At 47.1% G+C, this 18,364-nt stretch overlaps 1 protein-coding gene across 1 annotated transcript in view; it reads left to right on the top strand.

Annotated features, from left to right (window-relative positions):
- Positions 1-18,364, top strand: part of LOC138582763 (rab11 family-interacting protein 4-like) — a 100,551-nt gene that overhangs the window by 69,187 nt on the left and 13,000 nt on the right. Inside the window, exons 8-10 of the mRNA XM_069654382.1 lie at positions 10,881-11,018; positions 12,202-12,348; positions 12,496-12,657. Of these exons, the coding sequence (XP_069510483.1) occupies positions 10,881-11,018; positions 12,202-12,348; positions 12,496-12,657 (447 nt within the window). The remainder of the gene's footprint in view (positions 1-10,880; positions 11,019-12,201; positions 12,349-12,495; positions 12,658-18,364) is intronic.

Raw genomic sequence — 18,364 nt, forward strand, 5'->3', positions numbered from 1 at the left:
AAAGACCTGTATTCAGCAGTGGTTGCCTGACATAAGGAGCAAGGGAGGTGGAGAAGATGGAACAGGTGTTGATTTCAATGGGACACACTTCTGCTCAAAAAGTCAGGACTGTTTCAAAAAGAAGTGAAGCTCCCTGTGGGCTACCTCTCTGCAGCCGTCGCAGTTCTGTGATGAGCCTCAGATATTTAGTGGTCACCGGCTTGTGCCATAAGTCGACTTCCCCTGGAATTGCAGCTTCCTAGCATCAAAAGAGGCTGTGCCTGGAAGATCGCCTGTTACTGCATGCAAGTGACGACTGTCCATTGAACTCTCCTTCCTCCATCCTGTGAAATGTCCTGAATGAGTCTGCACTGCAACAGTTTGCATTCTTCACCCTCTGGTGTTGCATCTTGAAGTTAAACCTGACCAGAAGAAGCACTGAAACCTGCAATCCCTGGGCACCCCTCGCCAAAACACAGGATGCAGGATTGTGTCCACAGCGATTCTCTGACTACCCAAAGTGTGACCTGGGAAACTCCAGGGGGCAGGCAGTGAAGGGGTTCAGGTAATTAAACTTAACTGTTCCTGTTGCTCACCCTCACCCTCAATTGGGTGCAAAGCCCATTGTGCCCTTGTCCCCTAACTCCCTCTGCTTACCTTTGGTCATCGAACCTGGGTAGACTATCCTAGCCCTGGGACTGGGATTGAGAGAAGTACATATTTGAACAAATACCTATTTAACTTTGAAATTGTTTTATATCACCACCACAAGCCCGTTGAATCCTTGTTGAGAATACCTTCCCTGGAGATACCTGTACGGGAATCTGATTTTTGGGCACAAGGGCTGGTCTTCTTAAGTGAAAGGGAATTGGCATTGTATTCTATGAATTTTATCTGCATCCGACTACTTACCTGGTTAATTGTTGATTGATGCATTGTAAGTGAACCTTCTGGTGAATGTATATATTTGTGATATATGGTTGCATGTGATGATAAAACTATCAGGTAGTAATTTCTTAGTATGTTCTTTAAGGTCTAATCAATTGACATCCGGGGATTCGTCACATTAGACAGTCGTCACTTCTCCCCTATGGCGAGCCCCTTCCCATGAGGTCAGGGAGGTGAGGCCGATACCTGATAGTCCCCCAGGGGGTGGTACTCAGTGGGTGGATCTCATGGGTAGGGAAGCCCACTATGGGATCAGTGACAACCTGGGGAGAACATGGTATCCCCATAGCCCAGCTTACCCTAGCCCACCTTCCTCACCAACCCACACCAGTACCATTCCTACTGTTCCTATACGTTTTCCTCATCCCAGTACTTCCTATATTGGTGGTATAAGAAAGAGCAAGGACTACACAAATAGACTTACCATTTACAATACCAGAACAAGGAAGAAGGGCTCTGTTGACTCCTTGGAGAATGGCCAATTTATTACTGTGACGAGGAAGAGCCACGGAGTTCTAAGGAGTACCCTGCAGAACCAAAGTGAGCAGTCTAGAAAACTTGATAAAGCCAATTCTGTTAGATAAAAAGTGTAGGAAGACTTGGCCAAAGAGTCTACCTCCCTGGAGGAACCGTAAAGGCCGGTTTTGTGTGTACAAGAGAAGACGAGGACGCCACTGAAGAAGCCTAAAGCTCCAGAGTAGGCCCCCATCCAGAAGAGGTGACGGCAGGCTGGTGGAAGCATGCTCCAGGTGACTGAGAATCCTGGACAGCAGGATAGCTGCCAGGAAGAAGATTGGTGCTGCAGACCAAACTGAGCTCACCCGGGCTCCACGGCAGACCGCAGGCAGCCAAAAGGCCCAGAGACAATTGCAGACAAGAGAAAAGGTATGCAGGTGGTGGGGAAGGTGCTGGGACCCTAATCCAAGTGGTTAAACTGGCAAACCCAACAATGCAGAGAAAATGAAGGAAGATAGAAAACACGAGTCTGGGACCCGTACCTATAAAAGTGTCTTCGTTGTTCCTCATAGACACAGCACCTGGCAGGAGTGTATGCCAGGTGGAAAGTGCATGCGGGTGAAGCTTCCTCATAGTTATTGTACCTGGCAGGACAGTACACTAGGTGGACTGTAAATCAGAAAGTGAGAGTCTTGGACCCATACCCATAACAGTTCAGTGCATCTTTATTTATTGATCTTCATAGTCTCAGTACCTGACCGAGAAGAGCCAGGTTGACTGTTGTTAGGCAGAATTGCATGCAGTACCCTCTGGGACCACCACATACAATTAGGACTACAGGTGTAAGCAAAACCAACCTTTGGTATAAGTCTGTACTACACAGTTTTGTGGTAGCGAGCTGAGCAGCCAGGCTTATCTCAAGAGGGAATGTGAGCAGTACAAGGATGTTACACAGAGGTCAGTAGACACTTACACTAAAGGTTTCTTGGTAAAACACTTATTAATTTATTAGAGTTGTTTAGAAAACATTCACTAGAAGGAGGCAACTTAATATCATACACAAATATACTTCAGTACCAAACCAATACGTTTCTGAGTAAATCAGTTAATTTAAATGGAAGGAAAAAGGCACAAGTTAATAAAATAGATCACAAATACTTTTAGGCAGTGCAAATAATTGTAGTTCACTAGAGGACTCTATTCAGTTCAATAGGTCTGGGCCAAAGTCAATGTACTAGTGTTTTGGATAGGAAAGAGCAGTTCTTGTAGTAAACGGTGAAGTCTTTGCCCAAGTTCTCAGAAGTAGTTTGTACGAAAAAGAATCATATGTGGGGTCACAAGCTGATTAGGCCTGCAAGTTGGGAAAGTTTCACGAACTTTCACCTCAAGAGGTAAGTTCTCTCAATTGGGTTGGCACAGTACCTTAATATGAAGAAAAGATGCAGCTGAAGACGTTGGTTCCTGGCAGTTCCTGCAGATCTCACTGTTCCCGAGCCTCAGTCGTGGGGACAAGAGGGAGGCTGTCAAGGGACTCCTGCATGGGGACGGATCAAACAAGCTGGCAAAAATGGAAGAATCTTCACTTCGAGTAGCTGTCGTCAAGCACACAAGCTGGTGGCCTTCCCCCTGGTTAATCCTAACCAGCTCTGAGAATGGTATCCAGGTGGCTCACAAGTTGGTTGGTCCCACCAACTCAAAGGAAGAAGTCCTTGAAGGGTTTCTCTCTCGAGATGAACTTGGTGATTCTGACCTGCAGCAGGGCTTCACCAGGCAAACCAACGGTCCCGTAGTTGTAGCAGCTGTCCTCTTCCACCTCGTCTTCGGTTCTTTCGTTCCAGTGGTCGACTCTGCTTTCCAGTCCAAGAGACTCACCTTAACAATTTTCTCCCATTCACTCCAGCCTAGCTGCCACTCACCCAACAGGGTGGCTGTCCTTGCCGGACCATCAGCCAGCCAATCAAGCCAGAGTGCATAGTGCATTTGGGTCTCCTAGGAGACTAAGCACAGGGAGTTTCAGACACCTCCCACACTTCCTGCCCACCCCAGACACTCTGGCGCCAGAGGCTGTCTTCAGTCCTGAAGCCCGCCAAAGGCATATAAACAAAGGGACCAAACCTAGTATGGCACGCAGAGAAACTCTAGAAGGACCTTTCCAAAAAGAAATGGCAAAAAAAAGACCGGGACCTGTTTAAACAAAGGGGCTTAAGGCGCCATCTTGAAAAACATGGCTCTCACAATTATTAGCTACTGGTGTTCGCGGTCGGGAAAAATCATGGTAGTTTGTTGTAAAACCATTGCCACCAGCCATTTCGATAGGAAAGGGTAGCATTTGACTGCTACGGGAGTTTCTAGACACAGGGGGATACTAGGTAACCCCTCCAGCACTCTATAGGAAGATGGTGTGTGCTAGGTCTAGGAATTTAAAAAGACTAGTAAAGTCAATTTAACCTTCCGTTCTCTGGGAAACGGTTTATCCCAGAGAAGGTATTTAAACCTTTTGAAAGTCTAAAAAGAAATCCCTGTGTAACTGCACTGAGGGACGCACATGAAAAGATGATGCCTATGGCGTTTTTGACATCTCCATAATCAAAGAACACAAGAGTAAAATACACATCAAAATACATGAAAGAGTGAGATAAAAAAGGCTCCCACTGTTTCCAGGTAAAAGAATCAAGTCCTCAAAATCCAGCAAAGCTGGGGGTCTCTATGGTGAAGGGAATTGGCATTATTCCAGACAAAGGGGAAGGAAAGCGTTACCCTTGACACAGTCTTGAGAAGAATGTTCTTTGTAATAGCAGAACCTAGTCAGGTGGTGAACCAGGTTGGTGGTGTCATATAAACGAACTATAAGAGGGTACAGGTTTCCAGGAAGCTTAACTAACTGGCTATAATTGAGTCAATTTTTGCAGAAGTGAAAATGGGACTCTGCTTTCCTAATCTTTCACTTCAGGCTATTGCATAGTTTAGGTTCATGCACAGAAAATCTACGATCTCCCTTGGGTACACAAGAGGGGGAATGTATAACCATAAACGGCTTATACCCTGATCGAAGGGCCCAGGTTGGTTGGCGGAGGCTTAGCTTCTCTGCCAGATACAAATGTGCTAGGTTGTTCAGACATTTATATACTATACACCCAATCTTAAACTCGATCCTATCCGCTACATCTAAACAGTGGATGGACAAACGCAAGCCTGAGATGAGTGAGAACTTACTCCCAACCCCGGTCTGACTGTCATATTTTGCACCTTCAGCAGTCGATGGATTTGGCCAGAACACCAGCTAGACGGTTGTCATTCAGTTGTGAATTTACGAAGGCTACCACCATTGCTGCATCGTCCTTCTCAGGAACAAAGGAGAAGGCGGGCCGTAAAAGGCGCAAGGTTTAGAAAACTGGCTGCACTTTAGCCCCAATTTAGTTTTTCGCAGCCGAGGTCGTTCTGCGTATGCAGCCAAGATTTTTTATCCTAAAAATATACTTCAATTCAGATCATAAGAAAAAAGGAGGAGGGGGGCATCTATCCTTGCAAAGCAGATGTTTTGGTCCATACCGGGCAACCTCTGTTTTTATTTGGATTAGGTTGCAGCCAATTACTGGACATCCAACTGCTAACGTCCTCTAAACTGAGACCTACCCTTGAGAAGGACTCCTCTGCTTTTGTTTATGAACCTGGCGAGAGGCCTAGGAGACCAGGGGAAGGGAGTCATTCCCCCTGGTGTTTGTGAGCATAGTAAGACAAGCCATGAGAAGGCAAAAAGGAAAAAGCTGTCCCCCTTAACCTGAAGTTCTTAGAGTTTATTTTATTTGTGCCTCGGCAGAGAGCCACTCCAAGGAATCCTTTTTTTTAAGACAAGTTGTGCCCTCAAAGAAGAACATTTCCTCTTTCTTACCAGGAAACCTGAAGTATTGTGCGGCAGAAGGGAACCGTTCTTCTGGACAAAGACCGCCACCTGATTTTCCTTAGTTGATTTGGAGTGTAAGGGAAGGAAATAGGTTTTTGACACAATGGTGGATGGTGTCAAGACCTCCTGACAGAATCCTTAGTTTGTTTGAGGCAGGGAAACCCCCCTCTTAGAAATACAGATAGGTGGCATGGTTTTTATTTAAACCGAAAGGAAAACCCTGTGCGTCACTCGCCTTCTTCTGCACCCTTACACTAAGCTGAATTAGTGTGTAGCTATTCTGTGTGGACTTACTTGGGGCCTATGCCACTCTGACGCACCCCTGAGACTAAGCTGTTAACTGCTCTTTTACGTGCCTTGATTGGGTTTTTGGCTAAACTCGGACTCCATGTTCACCATAACTAGGATGGCCTACAAACACCGCCCGCACTCTCCCTACCCCCTACCACCCCCGGGTTGATTTTAGAAATCCATTTTAACACTAGGGGTAGGATGTAGAATTGCAGTAGGCCCGGAGTGGTGGCGAGGTATACCTGCACAAGATGCAGGTAAGGGTCTGGATAGAAGGGCATAGGGTTGACCCCATGCAGAAGAGGGTCGGAGAGGGGAGTGGATCCAAGAGAAGTGATTTCCCTGCAGTACCAAAGCCAGACCCGGGATACTGGACTTCAGCAGACAGCGAAACAAACCACACACAGCCTCGCACAACAGCACATGACGGCTACCACCCGAGAAACACACCTACACTCGGCAAACGGTGTAAACCGAACTGAAGCTGCCAGCAGCCCATCACAGCTCCCTCGCTCTTTTTCCCACTCAGTCCTAGTAACTTACAACCCCCCCCCCCACCCTCTTGCCTTACAGATCCGCCAGAGCACCAAAGGACTAGGTAGGTGGTGACATTGGGCGGTATAAGAACCTTTAACATAACATGCCGAGAAATCACTAGGAACTGTTCATAACACTGTGACTGAGAATCTACAATCCAACTCCTTGCGGAGAGCAGGTTTGAAGCCAGCTTATTTGAATCTGTGCTCGATGGTAACCAGTTTCTTATTCAGTGTGTTTTGCTCGGATAGAAAGAGTAACTCGTACAGAGAAAATAAGGGGATGTAACGTGACTGAGTTGGCTTTATGGCGGGAGGGAGAGCAGGAAATAAGGGGAGTGTCCGATCTCGATGAGGGGATTGAACAGCATTTCGCTGAGAAAGGGTACACTAGAGGGCAGTGCGGCACAGCGATGTCATGCTTAGCTTTGCTTCTGGGGTTCACTGGTCAATATTATTGGGATTTGCACTGCTGCAATGCTACGGTGGGTGTCCACTTGCAGTAACCAGGATGTTCCGGCAAAAGCTGTTCGAATTTTCTTGTATAGGTGAAGTGAAAGTTCTGCACCTGGATCCCAGAGAAGGGGTTCGTACTTTCCCTAGGATAAAATGGCAATAAAACTTTGTACAGGTGTGTTTTATTTATTTATTTATTTATTTATTTTGGGGGGGTTGTATTTATCTATTTGCTCCACCCTCTCTCCGCAGCTGTTTGGTTTGTCAACTCATTTAACCCCCAGGCTTTGAACTTAGAAACCGCCATTTAATTTGTCTTTATTTTTCCTGTCTCTGACGATGTCCAAAGGTTTGTTAGACATGGGCCAGGGCTCTGTGACATAGACGCCATTACTGGTTAGTGGGATTCCCCACAATAGAACATCTGCCAGCCAGAAGGGGCCTAGTCCCCCATCCGTCTTAATACTGCCTTGGACTGTTACTTGGAGAGGATAGGCCGCCCATTAAAAGCTATAGTCTTCTTTATAGTCACTCAGTTGAGTACGCATATGTGCTCACCATTCCATAGGCCCAGAGTCTTGCAAAGCAGCTGGGCTAGGTATTGGGTTCCATTTACCTCATAGAACTTTTTGACGCACCCCACATGCTCTTTGTACTCAAAACTACAGTCGATTTCTGCTGCAATTGCAAAACTTTGCCATAGTTCAGACCAGACCTGCACCTAGTCTCTGGGTTTGTCCCAGAGACTCTGTTTTCAGATTCCTGTCTGGTGGAAACCATGGAGTCTCCAGGATTTCCTGGAGTGTTCATAAGCCCTCCCACACCATAAAATGATTGGCTACAAACATACAGCTAGTGGCCAATCACGTGGAGGTGTGGGTGGATAGACCGCACAGCAAGCAAATCCTGCACCTTTTCTGGCATCATACCATGGTGCTTGGGTTTTTTAGCTATGTGGGCGGGGTTTTGGACGGATGTGGGCGGGGCATTGGATGACCTGGATCTCCAGTTTTTTTTTTTTTTTCCAATTTAGGCAGGTCTGGTTCAGACAGTACACAAGGGGCATGAGAAAGGAAAGTGTCAGGAAGTAAAATGGGGAGCAGGGAATTGAGTGGAGGGCAGTGGCAAAAAGCACAAAGAAGTGGATTTTGGGGGAAACGGGAGGCGAAGAGCGAAGCAGGTGAATGTGTGGCTGGTGAGATGGATGAATGGCAAGGGCGGTGGTTGAGGACAGAGGATAGGATTGAATTAGTGTTCAGAACTGGATCTTAGAAGGAAGGATCTGAGTGTTAAATATTGGCTGACATGTCAATTTTTCAGTGAGTGGCACGCAGTGAAGAAGTGTCTGGGTGTTAATTGGATGCATGAATACAAAAGTAGAAACTGGGAGAGAAAGGGGTGGCGGCTTTGCGTTTCATGACAGATTGGTGAAGCGTCTCGGGTGGAGGCGGTACGGATTGTGGAGAATGTCAACAGAGGGATGTTGCCCATATGGATGTTGCATGTAGGGGTCCAGGCCTAAAAATGAAAGTGGGGGGACTTGACGCAATGGGATGTGATGTCACCAGAAATTAGCATATCAAGTTGAAATATGCACATTTAATTAAATTGGCCTTGCATAAGCACCTAAATTGCACAGGACGAATGGCATTTGCCTTTCATAAAATCAACACACACAAAACCAAGAGAGGATATTTTCATTTAATAGTGTTTTTGAAAACGTTAAAAGGTGTGCATGTTTTCACCTTTTTAGTTTATTTTTAATCCGGTTATATAGTGCAGTGGTTCGGTCCCTGATGTTGGCTTTATTTCATAAATTGAAAGAGGACATTTAATGTTCCTCATTTTAGCTGGGTGGGGGGGCGGCACTGAGTCCTGGCTTGCAAGACCTGAGGATTTGTGTGGACTTTGGAAAGATGGTGCTAAAAAAAGAGTGCAGACAGAATGGAGACATAAAAATTGGAGATGAGGCATGTGGGGGGCGGGCAGGTGTTTGAAGGCGCCCAAGTGTATACAGGTGGTTCCAGGGACCTGGAAGGTATCAAAGTGGGTATGACCTACTACTTTGAGGAAGAGAGATGGTGGGGCTATCGGATAGTGTCTCAATCTGCATAGCGGAGTTAATGGCAGTGATTGGAGCTATGGAGGAGTGGTGCGGTTTGTGGACTCGCCGAGTGCGTTGCGAGCTAAAAAGGAAGGGAACAGAAATAGAAAAGATACTGTAATGCAGATTAGGCAGCGGTTGGAGAGCTGCAAAGTAGGAGGGATGGTGATTGAATTGGCGTGCGTCCCCAGTCATTATGGGAGGTTCGGAAACTAGTTGGTGGGCAGAGCCGCGTATGAGGCCACAAAAAAGGGAAGGTGTGGGTATAGTGATCCCCTTAAGCATGGATGAGGTGCAGGTGGTTGTGAAAGGAAGCATTAAGGGTGACAAAGCAGATGGGGTGTGAGCAGGAAAAGGAGGCAATTGCATGCAGCACAAAGGAAGGTTCTGAGTAAGAGGTGCAGGTGGAATGCAGATGGGGAAACCATCTTGAATTGGCTAAGAGTGGGACATGCAGGGCTGCAAGGATGGACGTTTTTGGGGAGGGGCCCTTCTGGGAATTGAGGCACGCGGCAGCCCAGAGACGGTGGATCACTGTGTGAGTGTGCAAAAAGGTTAGATTGCAGAGGTAGTTGCTGAAAGACAGGCTGAGCGTTATTGGGGTGGAAGTGAGGAGGCTATTTGATATTTTACAAATACGAGGACTTCAGGTTCCTCCTTCCAGATGTAAGGGAGATTGGAAGGAGATTCAGTGGCGGTGCTCGGTTGACGAGGGAAAAAAATTGCAAAAATCATCAAAGATGGAAATTGCTGGCTCCTGACCTTTTTGGAGCCTCCCCAAACAGAAGTGGTGTCCAGAAAAGTAAATGAGACGGAGAATGCAGTGATGGGCAAGAGAGAGGAGGTGACTAAGAATGAAGGGTAGGTAACGTAAATAAGGAGCACGGGCTGGGAGGATGGCTCGGGGCAACGTGCTTGTCTTGAAAGTAAGACGGTGCATTATCCCGGTCTCGAGCTTAGAAACTGGTCTCCGGTATTAAGCGCGTCATAAAAGAACCATTGTAAGACTAGAGAAGCGACAGAGGCGCACTAAACAAACGCCTAAAGATTAATATGAAATGCTTCAAATATGCTTTGTGAGAATCGGGTCCATTTTGGAAGAAGAGTTGTGGCATAGGGAGGTGGGCGGAGGGTGGGGTGGGGGGTGTCAGTTCTGCTAGAATGGAAGCCTCTGGCAAAATCTGATTTCTTCGATGCTACCTCTGGCTATACACTGCAGTGCAAAGATCGCATTGTGACTTAAAACCTACAAGCAAGCTCGGACTGGTCTATAGGGCAACAGGTCCATGGCCGAGCCAAAAACACTAAATGTTGGTGGGGCCATTTTTTGGGGTCAAAGTGGGCCACTTTTTTGGCCAATGTGGGCCAGTTTATTTCACAATGCGGCTAATAGTTTTGACCAGTGTTGCTGAAAAAATATTCTTTAAAATGCAAAATGTGCATCACATTTAATCAAAAAACCTCCCCTTGGGTACTGCCGAAACAGTGTCACAAAAGGAGTGAATAGCCATTTGCAACTGTGGGCCACTTTTTCATTGGTGCCCGAGACAATTTTATGGCCCTGTCCGACCCTGCTTACAAGCGTAAAACGTCCACAATACTGACCTAGACCGCCTAGTACTTGCACTGATGCCTACTATTGTTTTTTTTTTTCTTGGTCTCGATCCTGACCCCTCGCCGTTTCGTCATTTCCTCTTCCTTTTCACCCTGTGCAACATAGAAAGAGGACAGCACCTGATTAGTGGGGACCAGGGGGAGCCCTTTGCAGTACTTGGTGACTATATGTCTGAGTATGTGCTCCCTGCATATCTTAGAAATGAGTTTCACAGGACACGCAGGAGAGTTCCTGATATTTTGCCAGGAGATGGAATGTGAGTGCACTCTCTGATGACCTTCCAAGGAAGGGAAGTGGGAGAGAGAAATTGCCACAATGAGCTGGAAGTAGTATAGCATACAGGTATGAGATGAGGGGTCCTGCCCTTACAGAGTTTAGTGATACGAGTGACGCACTTCCAGGAGGCGAGGGGGAGCGCCTTGCTGTGCCTACTTGCAGAGAGCCAGGCAGTGGATCCCTTTTAGAGATTCCGGTAACATGGGATGAGAGGGGGGTCCCTGAAGAGATTTGCGATGAGGGGGGTGCACTACCTGCAGAATGACACACTGGTAAGAAGGCGATGTCTACAAACCTGGCTTCTGTTTCTTCTTCTAGAAAGTTCACTGCCTGGAGGACGACGTGTCCGATCTGCAGGACTCCCTGCAGAGGTTGCAGGAGCATGCGCTGAAGCTGGAGGAGACTGTGACCCGCGAGCGCAGAGCCCGCGAGACTGAGAAAGAAGCCATGAGCCAGGTATGTATGCATTGCACACTCGGGGATAACCGAATTCGGGGATCGAAGAGTGCAGAAATCTCCCCACTGACCTCGTACCCATCCCAATACCTGTGTCCCGACTATCCTCCATTAAACCAGCAGTATTCTTTTTTGTTTTGTTTATCAACGAAGGAAACGAAGGCATTTTAAAAACAAAATCGTAGACGACCACCATTACGTTGTCATTGTTCTCCCACAGCATGCAGCTTTATGCGCCCTCCTCTTTCTCATCACCCACCACTGGCACCTCGTTAGGAACATGCCCAAGACTACAGACACCCCCTCCCAACCAGAGCTGCAGCAGATTCACTTTACTCGTGCGGTGTCCGCTCATCACTTCGGGATGGGACTATGTGGCGACTCTAGAATGTGCTCCACGCCCAGGGCCCAGGCAAACTATTCAAATCAACGCAAGCAAAGCAGTGGCTGCAATATGGCTCAGGAGGATGTCGGACTAGTGTTCCAAGCAGGACCCAGGTTCGAACCCCCAGTAGGGGGAATGCAATAAAGTCCTGTTTCCTGGCATCAAGGAACGGCGCTCCAGTTTACAAAAAGTAAGGGAACGATAGCGGATTTTCTCATGCCTTTTAGCTCCCACACACTTCGACCTCTGCGAGAGCAGGCTGCTACTCCGCCCTGGCACGGTCTATACCTACATCCTATAAAAGAAAAGATTTAGCCCCCCCCCCTTTAATCTGAAAAAGGGCAGCATCCTAGATCTGGGTCTGGGACTGGAAGCATGGGTCTCTGCGCAGAACAGGACCCCTGGGCTGGCAGTTATTGAAAGACAGGGTACCCAGTTGGTGTAACCAGCGTACTGGCAGCTTGGTTGCCCTATAGGAGAACAGAAACCCAGGATCTTAGAAGTTGGGCGCCTCAAATGTAGTCCCTTCCTAAAACAGGCTGGCAGATAGCACGGCGAGTTGAGCGCTTGTTTCTGAGATCTGTGTGCAGCCTGCTGTTGCAGATTCGGATTCCAGCGGGGCCTGATCACCCTTTCCCATTCTTCCGAAGTCGATACATTGAGTACCACGCTTTGGTGGGTAATTGTTATTACAGCAAGCGCTTTGATGCCCTTGGGTGAGCTAGCACTATATAAGAACTGGTGTTGTTAATTATGAAACGCCTAGATGTTAGATTTTCTTCCTTGTCCTACTTGCAGGTTATCGAGGGTCTCAAAAACGAGTTGCCGGATTTGTGGGGGGAGGTAGAAGAGGCCCCCAGTCGGTTGCCCAAACCTCCCCAGGAAGATTTCCCCCGCGAGAAGCAGCAGGGCAACTTGAGTAATGCGATGGAGAACATGGTGCAGGTGAGGTTCATGGCGTAGCCAACCCTGCTCATCCCCGACTATACTGTACAGCTTTGAGCGCTCTGTATTTCCTGTCTCGTGCCTCCGTGAAAGTTACCAACCAATGACTATACAAGCGACCTCCTTTTTTCCCCTCCTTCATGCCAGGAGAATCTGCGGTTGCGGGTGGAGATAGAGGAGCTACAGGAAGCATTGGCAGCGCAAACCCAGGCACTCTTGTGGCAGCAGAGTGGGGACCCTCGACCGCCAGCGCCGGGCTCCGACTTCTGTTCTCTGGTGGACGAAATGGAGCTCGCCTCCCAAGAACAGGTAACGCCCACACCTTTACTCCAGACTAACTTAATACCCGCCCTACCTGTCTGACATGTACTGGACTCTAATCCAGCCCTTCTGGCCTTTCAAAGCCACTGGCCTGAAGTGAGAGTTTCGGGGTCCCACCCCCAGTGGTATTGCTATGGGGCAGAAGGGGCTATAGCCCCGGATAGAATCTCAGGGGCTACAACCAAAAGGCTAGCTAGCCCAGAGTTCCGACATTAGCATAACCTCCAGACTGGCTGTGACCTAACTTGCTGGCCTCACTAGCAACTCCATTCTTTTACTTTCCTAGCAGCCTTTCACATGAACTGTCATTGCTGTTGGACACCTAAACATTCATGTGCCACATGAAACTGTGCCTCAATCCCATCAGCCTTTCAGAAAAGTGAGCCCACCATGTGACCTACTCTGTGCTGCGCCGCCCCGTCCCGCAGACCCAGGGGCTCCCATATCCTGTGTATCATCGAGCAGACCGCTCTCGGAAGAACTAGTCTTCTGAAGGCAGTCTGCTTGTAGAAGCGCAGGTTGCTCCTACAGCGCAGCCCGTTACTTCAACGGAGCATTCAGAACACTTTACTGGATACCAGGGGTGCAACAAAACGTACATTTCAGGTGGGTGGGTAGAGCTAAGTGGTGATGGGAGGGGCCACTTCTGAAAATAGCGGGGCAAACTTGGAGGCTCTGCCCCCACTGTTCTTATCCCAACCCCTCTCCACCCCCCCAGTGGTCTGGTGTGGGGACCAACTATCAAATAGTATATTTTAAAGCACAATATGCATAGAGGCGATGGAAGTCTTTCTTGAAAGTAGCAGCTTTAAAGTTTTACTGCATTTGTTAAAGTACATTTTGTTGAACAAACACAGTGAAACTTTAACATGGCCAGTTTCGGGAAAGGCTTCCCTTACCTCTCTGCCTAACAAAATGCAAGTGCGCACATCCAGGGGGGCACCTTTGCTAAAATTTAGGCGCGGTTAACCCTTCAAATGTTGGAAGAAGCGCGAACGTCAGAGACAGTGGAGGAGTGGCAAACCTGCTTGTGTGAGGGCAATTTTCTTCTTTACTCATTGTAATGAGACGATTCTAGTGTTACAATCAGTTAACTCTCTTCTTTAAGTCTGAAAACACCCACTTCTTGCAGATCCTGAAGGTCCTAGAAAGTGTGGAAATGGCAGATGGTGTGCAATGAAAGACTCCATATCATAGCATAACAGGACATGGCAGAGTCTGGGGCAGTACTCTGGACGACCCAAGCAACTTCAGTGGGCGGGAGCATCAGGGGAGAACATGTTTTGTTGGTTCTACCACAGTTGGTCCGCTATACTAGAATCTCTGGTGCACTGACTGGCTGGTGAGACTATATATGTCTGCCTGTCAAATCAAGTAATAAGAGACTGGGGGATGACCAGTGCAGCAATTGAGACTGGGGGAGGACCCATGCAGCAATAATGCAATTCTATGTGACAGTATTGCAGCCACTAGCAGGAAGCACCAGGGTACACCAATTGGTCCCTACACTTCTTAAAACACTTCTATCGTAAGGTTGTAAACGTAATCACTTATAAGCACTCCCATTTTTGCAGTTGAAGTCAGGGTAAGATAAAATGATTTGCCCGGGATCACACACTTGCGCTAAACAGCGAAGCAGGGATTTTAACTAACCCTGCACTTTGGGCACAGCCACCTTATTCCATGCTTTACTTGGCACACATTTGGGTGTCAAGGCCTACAATAATACTGTCCTATAGAGTTTACTTGCAAAACACACAAATTGCATAGTAAAGCATCATGACGACATGTAAATCCTTATCACAGCATGTTGATCCAAAATAATAGAAGTAACTTTTTTATTTTCCACAATTTGATTGCAAAAATATAAGATGCAAAAGGCAACATCTAATTTACCCACTTTATTTTCAGCGCTTTAAGATACACAATAAAAGAAGTTGTGTAATGACCTTGCGAAGGTTTGGAGATTGGTCACTAACCGCCAGAGTGTTATGTATGGTTTTAAGAACATGCAACTAAGGACATCAAAGCAAACTTTACTTTTTACCATATCAAGCTATAAGGGTGCTTTGTGTTGCTCCCTTTACCTGTCACAGATTTGCAAGGTGGCTGGTGGTCTTTCAGTTGGAAATTCACCCTTCTGCATAAGAAAGGCTATGCTGCTGATGACAAAAGAAAGGTGTTGTCGAGTTCATTATGGAACTGGCTGCAGAGCCAGGGACCCAGCTGTGTGTCTTAGGGGGGCTGTGCCTCATCCCTGCTGAGCAGATTGGCATCAGAAGAAAGAAAATGCACCAACAGGACCATGTTCCTGATCCTTTGAACTGTTCAAGGCTTCAGCCTGGTCAGCTCAATGACGTTACGTGCCTGCTGGATACTGGCAAAGCCTCCATACAGTTTTGCAGCTGTCCAAACTGGCATACATGTCCTGCAATTTACAGATCACTATTGGGGTGATTGTTGTGACCAATCAAAACAGAACATTATTCGCCTACATGGCTTTCTTACTGAATCTCTATAAAACCAACATTTTGCCCATTATGATGATCCCATAATGCTCTTTGCTTTTATGCAAATCACCAGCATTGGGTTCTATAGAGAGATGCTGTGTTGCGCTACCTGGCCAGGGGCCATGCCCCGCCCCTCCTATGAAGGGATGGTTGCCCCCAATAAATGTTTCCCATTCCCAGCACTGCTTATCCCCAGCTCTACCACCATTTCAGAGGCGCTGACCAGAAATGTGACTGACTCTGACTCACTTGCTTTTTTTATAGGCAGTGGCCTGTGGGCTTACACGTGACTAGACTTGTTTTGCGCAATACACCATTTCCTCTGGGTTCACAAAGTTAATCGGGTTTTCTTGAATTTCCCAAGGATTTTTTTATTTATTTACTTTTTTTTATTTGTGCGTATGGTTTACATTAAACCATACACAACTTTTTAAAAGTAGCATTACAATATAAAAATACGTACATTCAATACAATAAAATGCATACTTTAAATAAGTTTTTCATGAAAACCAGATTCAACCAAATGTATGTCCCTCATGCATGATAACAGTTTGTTAAAGACTCATCTTTGACTCAAATATAACTTTAAATAATAGGCCTACAAATATCTAAATGATCTAATCGAAGACTGCAAATAAATGTAATTATGTCACGTTGGTAGGAAGCATTTAGCCAGAGATGTTGCCACAGAGCAGCTAAGGTAGCTGATATAATAATTTTTGGGATGTGCCCATGTCTTTGGCGTCTGGCTCGAATAATGCCAGTGCAAGCCGCAATTGGACATAACGCATTACTGGAATTTTTTAAAAGATGTTTTAGTTTGATGATCTTTATTTTTTTTATTTAAAAAAAAAAAACATTTTATTGAGTTATAAAAACAACCAAACACAGTGCACGTTCCAACGGTTTCATTACACTTTCTTAACTTCTAACCACTACTTCCCTTATCCCACCCCCCCCCTCTACGAATCTATTGCATTAAACCTTCAGTTTCTGCATCCTGTGGTTCGGGTCTCCTCTTCTCCAGGCCCCGCCGGGTCGTCTAATGACCCAAACAGTTCGGCTATCAGTGATTCCCAGGCCATCAGGGACTCAGTCTCCTCCTCCCCCCTGTGCTACTCGCTTTTTGCCATGCCATGGTTTCGGCATCCGCCCATTTTTGCAAATCTCTCCACCACACCTCTACCTTTTGGCACATGGCATGTCTCCATCCCATGGCAATCCTCCTCTTTGCAAGCACATAAGCCAGATCCCTCCACTTACTCACGTGCCTGAGCTTCTGTGGTCTAGGGAACCCCCCCCAGCAGACAGGCCCACACTGTATCCACTACAATCTTCACCCCTTTTTCTTCCAGTTTCCCTTTCACTCCCCTCCAGAAACGTTCTTTGATCGGGCATGACCAGAACATATGCACCATGCCCGCGTTCTCCTCATCACACCTGGGGCATGCTTGCCGTCCTGCATTTTCAAACCTCGATATCCTCCAAGTTGTCATATATGCCCTATGCGTTATGTACAGCTGAATCTGTTTCAGCCTCGCATTTCTAGACACCTTCTTATGATACCCCTGCACCCGTTCCCACATCTGTATCCCATTGGGGCTCCAACCTCCGTTTCCCAGTCTAGTCTCAACTGCGTGACCACCTTCCCCACTTTAGACATCAGCATTTCATACAATCTGGAAATCTCATGAACCCCCTCAGCTATGTCATATATCACGCCTATGGTGGCATCTGATTCTTCCTCCAACACAGTTTCAGGCCATGTTCCCTTAATCCTCTGTACCATTCTATGTTATGTAATAAACTGGCCCTCGTGCAACCCATTTTCTTTGCGCAGCCCCTCAAAAGTAATACTCGAGCCCTCTCGCCAAATATCACCCATTGTTGCCACCCCAGCCGGTTCCCAGTGGTTCCCCGAGTGTCATTCGTAGCTGCGCGTCTGCCCCCGTCAATGCAACCAGTGGTATCTGCGGTGAGCATGGGGACAGGTTCTCCATCATTTGACATGCCCTGCGCCACACCTTCCACCCCAGTAGCATCATTTTGGGGTGCCCCACCATTTCCGCCCTGGGTACCCACATCATCTCTTTCAAATAAAAAAGTGCACAATCATGCCCAAACAGCCTAAATTCCGAGGTCTCTTCGTCAGAGAGCCATTTGGCGACATACTGTAGCTGGCTTGCCACATAGTACGCCTCATAGTTGGCCAGCTTTATCCCTCCTTTGTCATGGAAGTTCTGTAGCTTCCAAAACGCCACTCTATTTTGCGTGCCACAAAAGGTCCCTACACATGCTGTTCAATTTGGTGAAGAACTTCTTAGGAATCGGGTACGGTATGTTCCCGAAGTAGTGTAGGAGCCTTGGTAGGACCAACATCTTTAGCATTGCTCCCCGCCCCATCATCGCCAAGGGCAGCTTTGCCCAAAATTGGATGCACTTCTCAATTTTTTTAGTGGCTACTTCTGTATTGCACCTATGCTCTTCCTCCGCGGTGTGGTATATATCTATCCCCAGGTACCGAAATGTGCTAACCGCCCACGGCACTTGCAATACAGGTAGTCGCTCCGCTGACATCCCCATGTACCCCCTTAATGGGAACATGCTGGACTTCTGGGGGTTCACTGCTATACCGGACAGCACAGCGTATCTCTCTAGCACTTCTAGGATGTACTGGAGATTTTCTTCTGGGAATCGCAAGTACAGCAGCATGTCATCTGCATATAGGGAGATCAGATGTTGCTAGAGGTTCCAGGGCCAGTATGTAGAGCATTGGAGACCACGGGCATCCCTTTCTAGTACCCCTGCTGAGCTGCCACCTTTCCAATATCACAGATCCTGTCCTAACTCTAGCCAGCGGTTCCCTATATAACATTTTTCGCCCACCTTACAAATCCAGGCCCTAACCCGTAGTACTTCAGGGCCGCAAGTAGCCATGGCCATTTAACGGAGTCAAAGGCCTTGATTGCATCCAAAGACACAATTGCCATTTCCTCATCTCCTTCTCTGCCAAACTCAATGGTTCTCTGGAGTCGCCTATGATTATTGGTAATGTTTCTATGAGGGACATAGCCCGTTTGATCCGGGTGTATTAATTTGCCAATAACCTTCTTCAGTCTATTTGCTAAAACAGCAGTTAACATCTTGCTGTCTTGATTCAGCATTGACAAGGGTCTATAGGAACC

Source organism: Ambystoma mexicanum, chromosome 3q (genome assembly GCF_040938575.1).
Source record: "Ambystoma mexicanum isolate Mex_15411 chromosome 3q, UKY_AmexF1_1, whole genome shotgun sequence".
Lineage (NCBI taxonomy): Eukaryota > Metazoa > Chordata > Amphibia > Caudata > Ambystomatidae > Ambystoma > Ambystoma mexicanum.